This window comes from Protopterus annectens, chromosome 6.part0 (genome assembly GCF_019279795.1).
Source record: "Protopterus annectens isolate FY-2018-M chromosome 6.part0, PAN1.0, whole genome shotgun sequence".
NCBI lineage: Eukaryota > Metazoa > Chordata > Ceratodontiformes > Protopteridae > Protopterus > Protopterus annectens.
The window spans coordinates 934633110-934648571 of record NC_056737.1 but is presented as its reverse complement, the minus strand read 5'-3'; the positions used below and the strand labels follow the sequence as shown (position 1 = coordinate 934648571).

Sequence of the window (15462 nt, the reverse complement as noted above, 5' to 3'; positions counted from 1 at the left end):
AATGGGTGATCCCACGTGATGTAAACTTCATCATTTTCTATGAAGCTTTGTGGCTCATTTTTCCAGTGTTTTTCAGCCACTTCAATACCATAATGTTTGCACAATTCCCAGTGCAACAGCCTTGCCACATTATTATGTCTTTCAATATACAGTCCTTCTGCCATTAGTATGTCACAACCAGCAACGAGGTGTGCAACTGTTTCCAATTCGGTTTTACAAAACCTACATTTGTCTGTTTCTCCCACATGTTCAATGGACTTTTAAACCAGCGTGTACGTAGCTCACTGTCTTGGTCCACCAATATTGACCTTTCATCTCTTGGTTTGAATTCACCTCTCCTTAGCCGTTCCTGCATTCATTCCTGATTAACATGAGGTTCTTCCAGAAGTTTTCGATACTTGCAACTAAATTTACACATTTTTCACATTTCTTGCCTTCAAATCTGGTCCTCCACCTTATATTCTTTCTTTTGTTTTTTGGCACATTCAGTTACTGCCTGATTTGTATCTCCTTCTAGTTGATTTCCATTCTTGCTTGAAGCTGATATGCTTCTGCTAGATTAAGGAGAGAAGTCATCTTAGATTTATTCTCCTCATGTTTCAAAACTTTCACTATGTTTGGGTCTTGTGAGGTCCGCAGATATGTGTGGAGTCCCACAATTGCAGATCTATACATGTAATCAGTTTCAAGGAGGCCCATCCCTCCTTCAGAATGGAGAATATATAATCTTGGTATGCACTGATTTTTATAGATCATGTGGTGAGCATGAAGCATCCTATCACTATTCAACAATGCGTCAGAGTTTTCACAGTTTCCTGTTCCTTCCCTTGCTGTCCAGCTTCAAGTGAACATTTATACTGGTTTCCTGTGGAAGGCTCCAAAATATCTTCATATGACACCTGACCAATTGCTTCCTGTTCCACTGGTTTCCCTTTAATTTGGAGGTCCATTGCTCTATCCTATTGTGGTTCTTTCTGAATTAGATTTTCTACACTGAATCCTTAACTTCACACGCACTCCATAATCTTAGTTTCTATTTCTTTAACTTCTCCATTACTAATCTCCTTTTCTGATTTTCCTCTTTGTCTTCTTATGTTTTTGTATTGTAAAGTTTTTCATGTCCAGCTTCCTTTGCCTGTATTTCTCTTCAGATATCTTTGGTGCTGCTCTTTTAGTATTGTTTAGTTTTGTTTTCTTCTTTGCATAGATATTACACCATATTAAATCTGTCTTTCTTTCACATGTCCATATTTCTTCTTCAGATATCTCCTGATCTTCCTGTTTCTCCTTAGTTCGTGGACTTGTTCCATCAAGCTCTGATGTAACCCTTCTTAAACATTCTACACCAAACCTTTCACTTCGCAGGCACTCCATAACTTCATTTTTTATTTTTTAACTTCTATTTTACTGATCTTCTTTTCTACATTCCCTCTTTTTGATAATATATTTTATTGTGAAGTTTTCCATGTCTGCATGCCTTTGTCTTTATTTCTCTTCGAATATCTTTGGGGTTGCCTTCATTATGGTGATTAATTTGGCTTCCGTCTTTGCATAAATATTGCGCCATATCAAATCTCTCTTTCTTTCCTATGTCCATATTTCTTTTTTATACTTTTCAAAAATGTCTAGGGTTTGTTGTTTATATTTTCACACTCCCTCAGATACTTCTTTTTCCAAACAGACCCACGTTTCTTGGTCTGTATACTGCTTTTCAGAAATGTGCTGTATTAATGACCACAATGTTTTTATTTGAAGCTTCTGACAGTTTTTCTTGTGGAAGTATTTTTCTTTCCTCTAATTTCTCTCTTATTCTTTTTGCATGTCTTGTGTCCGGCAATTCTGGACTTTTTGCATAATAGTAACAACACATAATTTCTTTCTTATCCTGAATAGTCAACTTCATCATCTTTATGGCTCTTCTTTGGCCTATAAGTTTTTGTGAATTTTGTGGACTGCTACTTTCTTATGCAATGGGAGGTGGGGGGCATCCTTCCCCTGGGCCTGGCCCCATTGTAGGGATGTTTCCGTACTTTGAAGATTCTACACTGTCATTTCTTCTGATCCTGGCACCAGTGAGCCTACCAGGATTGGGCACTTTTTTATCCTCGGTCTTGTGCACCCAGCTATCTTTTTTAATTTTTGACCTTCTGTCCATGATAAATACTATATAAATACAGTCTATATGTCACCATCATCTTGGTGTGATTTCGTGAAAAACAGGGTCCACCTCGTGATGGTACTCATCAAGACTTGAGGATGAATTCAATTTCAGCAATACTACTCTCCTTTGCTTGCTGACTTATCATTTCTCCATTCGGAACCCACAAATCAAAGGAAGCCATTGAAAAAAAATGTAAGCAGTCTTTCAAGAGATTCTCAGGTATTCTTACTTTTTTAATTTCTCCAAGTCTTTTGGGTTTCCAATACCATGATGGGAATGGACCCCATTCCTTAGTCAAAGTATGATTAAAGTTCATGAAATTAGCATTGTTTCAATCTTTGATGTCAGCCAAAAAGTGCTCTTCACAGCACCCGCAATGTGCCCAGTAATGACTCCTTTTGCAATTAATATGGGGTCACATGTATTGATAACATATCTAAGTATGAATGTAGGTTCTTTTTTATAAGACCTGTTGCTCCCACTACTATTAGAACTGTCTTGGTATCTTTCTTCCACATTGCTCTCATTTCTGCCTCAGATCCTGATATTTTATGACTTTGTGTTTCTGTGTACACAAGACACTGTAGTCACTGGGTGTGGCAATTTCAGTGATCAATGCTGCTTTTGTCTTCTTTTCATGGACCACTCTATCCAGTTTTCTAGTATCTATTTTGTGAACTGTTGGTAATGGGTAATCCCATGTGATGCAAACTTCATTATTTAATCTGATTCTTTGTGGCTCATGTTTCTAGTGTTTTTCAGCCACTTCAATACCATAATGTTTGCACAATCTCTAGTGCAACAGTCTTGCCACATTATTATGCATTTCAGTATACAGACCTTCTGCCATTAGTATGTCACAACCAGCAACAAGGTGTGCAACTGTTTCTAATTCAGTTTTACAAACCCTACATTTATCTGTTTCTCCCACATGTTCAATGGACTTTGTAAACCATCATGTACATAGCCCACTATCTTGGACCGCCAATATTAACTTTTCATCTTTTGGTTTGAATTTGCCTCTCCTTAACCATTCCTGCGTTTGTTCCTGATCAACATGAGGTTCTTCCATAAATTTTCTATACTTGCAACTATATTTATGTATTTTTCACATGTCTTGCCTTCTCATCTGGTCCTTCACCTTATATAATTTCTTTTGTTTTTAGGCACATTCAGTTGCTGCCTGATTTTTATCTACTTCTGGTTTGATTTCCCTTCGTGCTTGACACCAATATGCTTCTGCTAGATTAAGTAGAGAAGTCATCTTAGATTTATTCTCTGCATGTTTCAAAACTTTCACTATGTTTTGGTCTTGTGAAATCAGCAGATATGTGTGGAGTCCCATGATTGCATGTAATCAGTTTCAAGGAGGCTCATCCCTCCTTCGGAATGGGGAATATATAATCTTGGTATGCACCAATTTGTATAAGTCATTTGGTAAGCATGAAGCATCCTTCTTGTTTTCCTATATAATCTATCCATTTTGGGGCCAGTCAATTACTCTAATACTGTAAGTTAGGACAGGAAGAGCAAATCGGTTTATAACTTGGATTTTATTTTTAGATGTTTTATAACTTGGATTTTATTTCTAGATGTCAACGGTGTTTTCAGGTTTAATTTAAGTCTTCTAAAGTATTCCTTACTAAGTTTTATTTGCATTTGTTCATGTTTTATTGCTGATCCTTCATCAATTCCCAAATATTTATATACTTCCTCTTGTTCAAGTTTTTTTATATCACATTCTTGTCCCAAACAGATGTTTTCCTGCTGCAGTTTTCCTGCTTTAAAGGTTGCTTTTGCACATTTATCAAGACCACATGACATTCTTATATCATCTGGAAAAGTTTTGACAACTTACAGTTGTACTTTCAGTTCCTCATCTGATGAGCTATACAGTTTTAAATCATTGACAAAGAGAAGATAAAAAGTCTTTACACTTTGTAGTTTTCTAGGAGCCAAATTATAGCCATGGCCTAAGCTGTTAAATAGACAGTTTAATGGATTAAGGGCAAGGCAGAATAGTAGCAGTGACAGAGAGTCACCCCGGAATATCCCCCTTTGAATTTTGAATTTTTATCTCTGGGATAATAATTTGTTGTTTACCATGGCTTAATTGCAAAGTGGTCTGCCACTGTTTCATGGTCACTGTAATGTACTTGATCAGTGTAGGGTGTATCTTATACATTCTTAAGCTCTCTTTTATCTGTGAATGTGGGATATGTCAAATGCTTTTTGTAGTCAATCCATGCCATACTTAGATTCTTTCCTTTTTTACAGTTTTCCACTGTGACTTTATTTAACAACAAATATATATATATATATATATATATATATATATATATATATATATATATATATATATGTGTGTGTGTGTGTGTATGTGTGTGTGTGTATAGGTTCATAGGTGTGTACTAGACTAATGGCCCTGGAGCCTTTACAAGCCCAGCCATAGGATTACCCTGGCATCATGCCACCTGACCTTAGTTCCCAATGCCTCTGTCAAGCAGAGCCACTGGAGTTATCCCAGGGGTGAATTTTCTATTTTCCATCCACTCATCAAGATTTCTCTTGAAGAGAGTCAGCAAGGTGCTCTGCTTGACATGTATGGGAAGTCTATTCCATAGCATGGGCAGTCTCTGGGTTATGAACCTTTCCCTCCAGTATGTTCTGTTGATTGTGGTAATGAGGTTGAGGTCTCTGGAGCACGTGGTGTGGAGGGATTGGGATTTCTTTACATGTAGCATTTCTAACAGAGCTGAGTCAGACATGGCTTTGTAAGTCAAGCAGAGATTGCCTCTAAGCATGTGATATGAGACAGAGAATAGTTGGAGGTTTTGAGTCTGTCCATATAGGATAATTATTTAAGGCCTAGGATCCTCTTTGTGAGGTACTTTTGTGGCCTCTCCAGTTGTTGCAGGTGTCTAGTGAGGTAAATGCCAAATGGGGCATTGTACTCAATGACTGGCCTAATGAGGAAAGAGTAGAGGGAGACAATGACCTCTTTCTTCCTGAATGCAAAACCCTTTGTAATGAGATGTGCCAAATAGAAGGACTTCCTGACCACAGTGGCAGTGTGGTGATCAAAAAAGAGGTTGCTGTCAACCTGTGTTCCCAGATCTCTTATAATGCCTTCTGTGTTCAGTGGACTACCATCGATGTGTAATTCATGGGAACTGGATTTTTCCCAAAGGGAAAGGAAGTCGTTGGTCACACTGAGGCCATTCTGTAGGATGTCAACATCACTTGGGGAGTTAATAATAGCTCCCATCTTGCAATTGTCTGCGAACTTTGTCAGCCAGAGTCCCTTCGTGTTGGCCTGGACTTCCGAGAAGTAGATACCAAACAGGAGAAGACCCAGGACCGAACCCTGTGGGACTCCACTCATGACTAGTCGGCAGTCTGACTTGGAGTCAGCTACTTTCACACTGTGGGTTTTATCTGTGAGCCAGTTTGCAACCCACCTAGTGATATAGGGATTGATGCCTATCTTAGTGAGTTTTTCTATGATTCCTGAGTAGGGAATGGTATCAAAGGCCTTGGCCAGATCAAGGTAGGCTGTATGAAACACCTTGCCTTCATCCACAGCTCTGTTGACTGTCTTAAAGAAGTTGACCAAGATGAGCAGGCATGATTACCCTTCACAAAACTAAACTGTGTGGAATCCATAGTTTGGAGATTCCCTATATCCTTGTTTATTAGGCCGATGATGATGCGTTCCGTAGCTTTGCATACCAGAATCATCGGGCTAATGGGCGATAGTTCCCAGGGTCTGTAGTCGCTCCTCCTTTGTGGAGAGGGATGACTGTAGCAGTGTGCCATTTGGTAGGGACAAAGCCTGAGGTGAGGCTGTGATTGAACAGGGCACACAGGTGAGGTGCCAATTCACTCTGCAGTTCATGTAGAACACAGCCAGAGATATTGTCAGGTCCCATAGAAGCTGTATTCTTGGCCTTGGGCAGTGCTGTTTTAATCTGTGCAGCAGTAATACTGGGTGCCTGGCAATCTACTGGTATTGTGTTTGGTCCTTTGGGGGGAGAGAGGGGTAAAGTTGGCACTGAATCTGTCGACCAGTATATTGGCAATATCTGTTGGCTTGGTATAGGAGGTACCATATGAACTACTACAATAACTGCCCACAAACTAGTATTCCTCTGGAGTTTTGTTTCTGGAGGGAAACATTTGCGGACAGGGACAGTTACGGTGGTAAATTCACTGTGGTCCTGTGTTCTTTTTGTCTGGATTTGTACATATGCATATTTTGCATCAGTGGCTGTGTGCACATTTTTTGAATTCTTATACTTATTTGGTAGAAAAGTGTGTATGGATATAAAAAAGTGACTGCACACAGTGTGAATCTAATCCAATTGAATTCAAGTTTTATATTGTGTAAGTAAGTGTTTAGCAGTGTGCAGGAAAATTAATGTTTGACCAGAAAGGTTGTGGTTGTGAAGATGCACACGTCTGTGTTATAGAGGTTAATGTGTATGCATGAGTATTTGTTGGTTTGGGTTAGAGTAAGAGCTAGGTTAAAGGACAGATTTAGTGTCATGCCTGTTTAGTGTTCTATGTCCTTTTGCATAATGGCATTGTTAGGGAAAGGGATTTAGTAACATAATGTGTAGGTTTAGGGTTAAAATTAGTGCACACAGCTAAGGTGGTACAAAAGAATGTCTACAGAAATAACTGTAATGTTCCACGGGTCTATTTCAGATGAGGCAGTGGTGTATCAAGGCCAACAAACATTTTGGCACATAATAATTTCCTGTTTATGAAAAACAAGTTTTTTCTTAAAGTGTCTTTTTTCTTATAGATCAGTTTAGTTGGAAATGCATTCTAAACACTAATAGCCATTAGCATAAAAATGGACCTACACACTTATTACTGAAGTGTTTATTTTGGACAAGTACTTGATACATAGAGACCTGGATGCTTTTCTTGAAGATGAAGCCCAGATGCAAATTCACTGTTATTTTTAGAATTTTTTATGATCTCAAAGCCAAACCATAAATCCTTCTTAAATGTTAATGTGATGGTGTTTTCATTAATCAAGTTTAATTTGCTGAGGTCTTGCATCATAAGAAATTCTGTGCAAATATAATAGAATTTGTCAGCGTACTCTTATTTTTTCTAGTGATTTAAATTCTTTGACTCAAGGCGATTCTCTTGGACTTCTCTTAAACATAACTTGCATTCTGATGTGTACGGATTATTCTGAATATCTGCCTTTAAGGGATATTTGTTGTATTATATTGGTCTGTTTATTTCAGGTCGTATTTTGTTGCTTTTCTCATTTTACAGTGATTCATGATTCCAAGATATGTTTTTCATTTTAAGTATATAAGGTATAAAAACACACAAACACACACACATGCGTATGCATGCATATATGCATGCGTACATTTTATACACACACACACACACACACACACACACACACACACACACACACACACACACACACACACATATAATGTTATTGCAAATCCAACTAGGATAAAGACTTTTGACATGCTTAATAATATAAATGTAGATTACAGGTTTTTAGGATAGAAAATCAACATCAGCAACATGTCTTTTGGATGTGGGATTAAATGAGAGTATCCAGAAGAAACTTACCAAGACATGTAATGTCAACAAGCAAGTAGACAGACTCCAGGATCGATCCACAGACAGCGGAGCAGAAAGGTAGCAGCACTAACTTCTGGGTCACACATCAAAGCACTGAAATAAACTTACTTTCAAAATTTTCCGTACTGCACTGATGCACTTTCATTCAGTAAAAGCAGCCACTCCCACAGGCTTCACAGTGCCACATCACTGCCACTGTAATACAGCAATCTATACTAATCGCTCATGACCTATGGCTTAGAAAGGCATGGAAACCAAGTTAGGGCCACCTAGGACAAAATATGGTGCTAGTATGGAAGTGATGTGGCATTCTACTTTCTGTTGAATAGCTTCTGTTAATGGGGAGGGAGGTGCAGTTGGAAAGAACCCTACTATGGTTTACTCTATATGTTTTTGATGGTCTCAGATTTATGCTAGTACATGAATGACTTTTTCTGCAAATAATGTTCCTGTGTTTGAGTATCCAGCCATCACGTTACCATATAGCCTGTGTGATACCACCAATTTACATGCAGTAAATGTATATTTTATTTATTTATTTATTTATTTATTGCATTCGTTTTCCAAGAATGTCCAACTGGGCATGAAACCTCTTTTCATCAGAGGCTTGGGGAGAAAAGCTCCATACAAAATTACAGTGATTACTTAACATTGACAATAAGAAATACAATAGATAAAACAATGTAATGACAACATGGGAAACACAGCAAGAATACAAATATGAATACAACAGCAGTATATAGATGTGAGTACAAAAATAGTGTAGCCCCATCTAACACAATACAAAGGGGAAATGGATTTTCAGATTGCAACACATTTTAAATACCGCAGCGAGGTAGCTGATTTCTCTCTACCTGTCTCAGGCTCACTACGGCTCCTGTTTTTATCAACCTAGCTCAAGCTTCCTACAGTTTCATCATATTCCCTCCTTCTTGTACTTCACCTCAATATTGCCTTAGCTGTCACTGCTTAGAACAAGTAACACTCGCATAGCAACAATCAGACATATTCTTCTTCATATACCATACATATATCTCATAAATATTTACCACCAAAACCAAGATATTGATCTACTGATCAGACATTTCTCTATGATGGCACAAGCTATTTCATGCTAGTTTATTTCTTAGCTTTCTTTTTTTCCACTTTATATTACTCTCTCAGTTTTTATTGTTTTGTATAAACTATTTACCACCTATTTTTGCCAAAGTTATGTATTGATTGCTATCGATTTCTTATATTGTTTGTAATGTGTTTCTATAATGGAGCTTTTCTCCTCAGGCCTCTGCTGAATTCCCCATTAAACAAATGTAAAATAAATACATAAAATAAGATATATGGAAGTATTTAAATAGGTTACTTAGATGTGAAGATTAAGTTATGATTATTAAGTGGTAGTGAAGTGCAGAAATGTAGGCTTGGGTTTTGATAGACCGGTCTTAGCCAGGGATGATAGAGAAGCAAGCAGGGTATTGCTTCAGCTCAGATTTGAAAGATTTTAGGTTTATTTTAGGTTTATTCATCCCTGCTTAAGGCAAAATATAGAGTTCCACTTTCTGCGACACAGCTGGAATATAATTAGTCTCCCGCTGTATTTTTGGATTTAGTTATACTAAGTAACACTTTATCACCAGAATGCAAGGGCTTGCTGGGGGAATAGGCATACATTATACTATTAAACGAGATGGATATTGTTCCGGTTTGTGAGTAGTTTATGGATGACTAGTAATTGGGAGTATGTCAGCACACGACAGATCTCAAGCCAGTTTAATTGTTTCAGACCCATGCAGCAGTGGGATTCTGTTTGGTAACTTAGAGGCACATTCAGCTTTTTTATTATAGCATTGTTTTTATTTATGCATGCATATATATTTTTTCTTTGTTGGTTAGATAAAGGAATTGATCAGTGGACCCTTTTCTTACATGACCTATTCATCAGTGCTTAAAGATTTATATTGGTAACATTGATTATGTGGTTTAAACTTCACTCTAGTACTTTTTAAGCTTAAGGAGTACCAACACACAGCTTGGACATAGTTTAAACAAAATTAGCAGAATTAATCACTATAATTATATAGAGGCGCATATATTTGGTACTCCTCCACAGTTCAGATTAGTAATATTATTCATTTGAAATATATAGCTTACATTCTTAGCCTAAAATGCAAGAATTAGAAAGAATATAGGTCATGTTATGCAGCATTCCTGTTGTTTTGCTAGTTTTAAGAAGACATAATTTTTTGTATGGAGTAATTTTGAAACTGAAAGAGGATTAAAACATTGAAAGGTAATAAAATGGTGGGCACATTATGGTATCTGTATAATCTTTATAATTTGGCAGTTTTGGTCTATTTTCTTAACAATTAATTGAATGATATTATATTGAAACTGTATGTTATGATACGCAGACACACACACACACACACACACACACACACACACACACACACACACAGACACACACACACGCACACACACGTGCACACACACACACACACACACACACGCACGCACACACGCACACACACGCACACCCACACACATGCACGCACACACGCACACGCGCACATGCGCACACACGCACACACACGCACACACACACACGCACACACACACTCTTCTGTCTTGTATGGGAAGTACTGAATTAAGGATAACACATTTTCCTGATTCATGTGTGTCTGTAATACATGTTTCTGGAATAATCAACATGATATGAAAGCATGGCATTTGTAAAACTGGATGTATCTCATTCCTTGCTTTCCTTTTCTTCCCTCGTTGTTCATTTTTATTATATACTGTACTAACCCACCATGGCAACTGGATGTTCACATAATTTATTCTGAACAGTGTAAGAAAAATGTCTTCATTTTCCTGTTTAATGTAATTAACTTCCATATAATAACTTGCATATTACCTTATACTTGTGCATTCTGTCCTTCATTTTTATATTATCCTATATTGTTCAGCATTTTGCCTCTCATTTGCCGTTTATGAGCTATGATGCTCATATCTAATGTGTTGCAATTTCTGCATTCCACAAAATTTCCACATAATGAGGATCAACTCTTTACATCGCACAACTGGATGAGATATGGCCACACTTCACACCTTGCCTTTTCCACATAGAAAGTAGTGAATATGTTGGTGCCAGCAATTAATCTGAAATATGAAATTGTGATTATAGTAATAAAGAATTGCTGTGGAATATGGGAAAAATAATGATAGAAATATGGAAATAGTGGTACACCCCCCCCGTCCACTTTAGTAATGTATGCTAAGCCTATCCCTGCCCCTGAATCAAGCCCTAACCCTATGCATTAACTTAAAAAAAAAAACTTTCCATAACATTACCATTATTCAGACAAATTTGGACTAGCCTTATGGAGAGGATCAAATGGAAATTGTTTTCCTTTTGCAATCTTTTGTGGGGTTTGGTATTAGTGCTTTTCAGTGATATGAATGTTTGATATGTTTTGTGCAGGTATTTATGTTCAACATTCAAACCATTCTATAATTCATGCTAAAACTATATAAATACACTATATATAACTATGTAACTATATAACTGTATATCTGTATATCTATCTATGTATAAAACTGGATATATAAATATATATGTACACATACATGTGTATGGTTTGTGAATTTATGCATATGTGTGTGTGCATAGTTATATATCCGTGTGATTGCATGTGTGTTATGTAAATGCATACATGTGTATATTCTCACGTCTCTTATTCAGAATATGTGCACGTGTGTGTATGTGTGTGTGTTTGTGTGTGTGTCTATGTATTCTCTTTTATAGTTTCCAAGATATAAATTTGTGTAAGAGGATACAGTTTTTGCATTCCTAGTGTAAAATGACATAACTGCATTTTGGTGAATAAATTATAAATGGCATAAGTTAAGCTTAGGATGAGAGTTTTCGAACCTGTGTTAAACCGTTTGGAACCATTATTGCCACTAGTGGCAGTGGTTTCTGGATACTTGTTTGCTGGGTTATTTTTATACCTAGACCTGCATTTCTGGCATTACTATGGTTCTTTCTTCCTTGATCACATTTAAGGAATAAGCTGGGATTTAAAAAAATAAACATTACTAGAGCAGTTGTTAAAATTCAAGTTCTACTCTTTCTGAAGTGGAACTTTTTTATCTAATTTTCATGACATTTACTTATAATATCTATGATCCAAGTTCAGCAACTTTTTCATTAGCAGCTTTGCTTTTCTTAATTCAAACCTATGTGAACTTCTCTTCTCTTATCAGTGCAAATTAAGCCGCCAACTGTTCTGTGTGTGGATTGCCCCATTTTACATTATATAATCAAACACTAAAGCAGAAGCTCATTTTGGATAATGTCAAATGATTCTTTGCCCACAAAACAGACAGGTGAAATGGAGAAATGGCTTCAAACCTTACCAATGCAAGTGACTTCTTATGTTGAGTCACAGCAATTTAGAGACTGACTCACTCTACTTAGAAGACACAAAACAATTAAAAGCTCTAGGTCATATGTTATGATTTGGTTACAGATGTCAGCATGCCAGAAAATATATAGAAACAGATTCAGAATTAAATGCATTTCTGTCTATAGTAGTTTAAGTTTTTATATACAGTCATTTGCATATTATAAAGGACAGTGTACATCAGTTCAGGAGTAAAACACTGAAATATATTCTGACTACAACATCTAGAATTAGTGGAATTTTGTGCATATAAAATAAACAGTACAGCGATTGTCTTCCAGCACTGGATAGGTAATTGTCATAAAAATGAACATTTACCACCATGTTTTCTTAGCCTGAAATCTTTCTGAATTTATTCATCTGCAGATCAAATGTTATACTAATATTATTATGGTGTGGGTTGCTGAGCTGGGCTGCATCAGAGAAGAATACATGATCTCTCTCATCCGAAATGTTCCATTCGGCTCTGCTTTTCCTTGTTCTGATTTCTTTTTTTTTTTTTTTTTTTTGTTGCATTGTCTTATATGGTCATTCAGATCCCTTGACGTCTCCTAGAAAGCCAAAAATAATCAGCAGCACACAGCTGAGTGCAGACCCCCCCCCCTCCATCTGTTCTCAGTCATACTGGTCATTACACACCAGCAGCAGTGCAAGCAGAGGAAACATGCCTGGCTTCTCCTATTCTAAATATTTCTCTTTATTTCATTCTTCCAGCAACCTTAACAGGTTTTCCAGGCCTGCAGAACACAGAGGATACCGCAGGAGATATGATGGAACCTTATTTCCACCCTCTCAACCTGTGTAAGTAATTTTTTTTTTGTTATTTTTTTCATTTATCTTGTAAGCAATAGATAAATCCTGGTTTGTATTACCTTTGAAGGAATGTTGGGGGTGAGGGTAGAGATGAGTGCACACACTGCATATAAAAGCACACTTCACGTGACTGTTGTGTACTTACTGAAATTAATACAAATGACAAAGTGAAGATGAGGAATTTTGTTTTATTGTGTAATGCATCACAGGGCCATACTACATTAACATGAAAAACTCAAATGTTTCTTTGTTACTGCATGTACTGAATGAAATAAGGTCACCTAACAGACATCTCAGCATACATTTAATGATGCTTCAAGCAGATAGTGAGTTACTGGATCCTTTGTAATACTACAGATTTTCCAGTCAGTAACTGGCTTTATTAACTGTATAAAACAGAAGTCCTGTTTTATTTACTAAACATTGTGAAGATGGAATTGTAACTTATTATTAGGGCATACAGTGTATTATTTATTCTTTACAGGGAACTATGCCTTTCAACCAAGAAAATGAATGGATAGGTAATGTTTTCTTGTGGAAGGTGCTTTTAAATGTCATCATGTTGTTTTATTGCTAAGTCTTTCTTCTTTTAGTAAATAAAGCAAGTATATGTATTACTTAGACTGGTATCTACTTAGATTTCTGTAAATTGATTTTACTTCCTTTTGGTTACTTGGATTTTATGAGACACACATGCTTTGTGGTAACAGTACAAATCAGATTGTGAATGAAAAGACCGTATCAATAACGTGAATCAGAAATAGTGTTATTTGTTGTTATTAAACAATAAATGAAGATGGAATGTACGATGAAAGCTTGATACTGTAGTATATTAATGTGCACAGGTAACCATGCCTTTCAAGATAGAAGTCCATTAAAAGTATTGAAATTATTAAATAATTCTTGCAGAAACTACATTTGAAATGCAACACTCTTCCCTCTCTTTTAGTGAACGTAAAAGACTTGTAGTAAACAGCAATGAATTTCAACTGTACGACTCAATTTTACTCTGTGTCAGTTACATAGTTTCGTGACCAGTCATTGTGGTAGTTAAATATAATGAAAGTGAACACGGTGTGTAGAAAATAGTTTTAAAGAACTGATAATCAGTGGCTTGTGAATTACAAATACTGCTGCATTTAAGAAAGCAGAAATAAAATCCATGTAACATGATATGTCTGCAGGAAATTTACTACAGAATTTGTACTGAGTTACAGTGTAAACTGGCCAAGACTGAACCTTTTTTGCAAACTTTTCATGGAATTATACAGTATTCTATTTTCTTATGCTCAGTTTCTTTTTCATCTTGTTTATCTCAAAGTTCCTCTTTAGTATTTAGTGTTACATAGAGCTGATGAAATAATATTAAGAGCAATAATGCATTGTGGGTGTGCAGGGTGTCAAGGGCATAGTTAGACATACTCTGCGTATGCACTGCATACATTTTTAAACTGTAGTGAACAAGTATTGTTTTCAGAAACATACACTGTCTGGGGTGGGATGGGGCTATTATGCTTCGGTAGGGCACTACACTCTGGAAGGTGGTATACTTTGGTGTACAAGTTAGTATACTATTCCAGTACTCCTGAATGTACCCAGTGGGTATAATGGAATTTATTTTTGACTGGCTAGATTGAATCACAAGGACTAATACAGTAATCAAATATTTAGGTCAGGAGTGAGCAATCTGATGATAACACACTCCACCTGCTATGGATTATTATAATAATATATAGATGCTTGCTGTTATGAAAATAAGCTGTTGCTTTACAAGTCCTATACTGACACCTTGCATGAAAGTTGCATGTCTGTTTTGTTCAATGTTTAAAGTTTCATTGCTTTACATATCTCTAATTACTTGTGGTTTAAAGTAAAGAATTTGCAAGACTTGCATGTTATGAATATATAGTGAATGAATATATAGTGACTGAAAGATTTATAAGCAAGGTATTATGTATTTACTTAAGTCATTATTTTACAAATGTGTGCATTTTTGGGTTATGCTTTAAAGCTTTGACTGATGTTAGTGAGTTTTTTAAATACGTTTATGCTGCACTAGTGGATATCTTCTAGAAGTAAGTTATTTTCATGTTAGCAGTGTGCTGCTGTCAAGTCACTAGTATCAGATGTGTCTGTAGTAACTGGTGGGGGTAAAAACAGCTGTATATCAGCATACATAGGAAGGAGGAGGGGGCTCTGTCTTCAATTTGACATGCACACAGTGATGGAGACAGTATTGTAATCGCATGGTATGTTGTTGTTAAAACTTTAGCATATGGGGGAGGGGGGGCTGGAGTTAACTGATGAGGTGTATGGTGTTGCATATGGTATTCATAGCTTTGCCCAGTGTGGGCATACAAAAAATCCCTTGGTACATTAAGGCAAACACTTGTT

General features: G+C 36.6%; 1 protein-coding gene across 1 annotated transcript in view; it reads left to right on the top strand.

The window, feature by feature from the left end:
* ASB2 (ankyrin repeat and SOCS box containing 2) overlaps window positions 1–15462 on the top strand; it is a 473190-nt gene that overhangs the window by 168943 nt on the left and 288785 nt on the right. The window contains exon 3 of the mRNA XM_044074580.1: window positions 12970–13056. Coding sequence (XP_043930515.1) covers window positions 12970–13056 — 87 coding nt within the window. The remainder of the gene's footprint in view (window positions 1–12969; window positions 13057–15462) is intronic.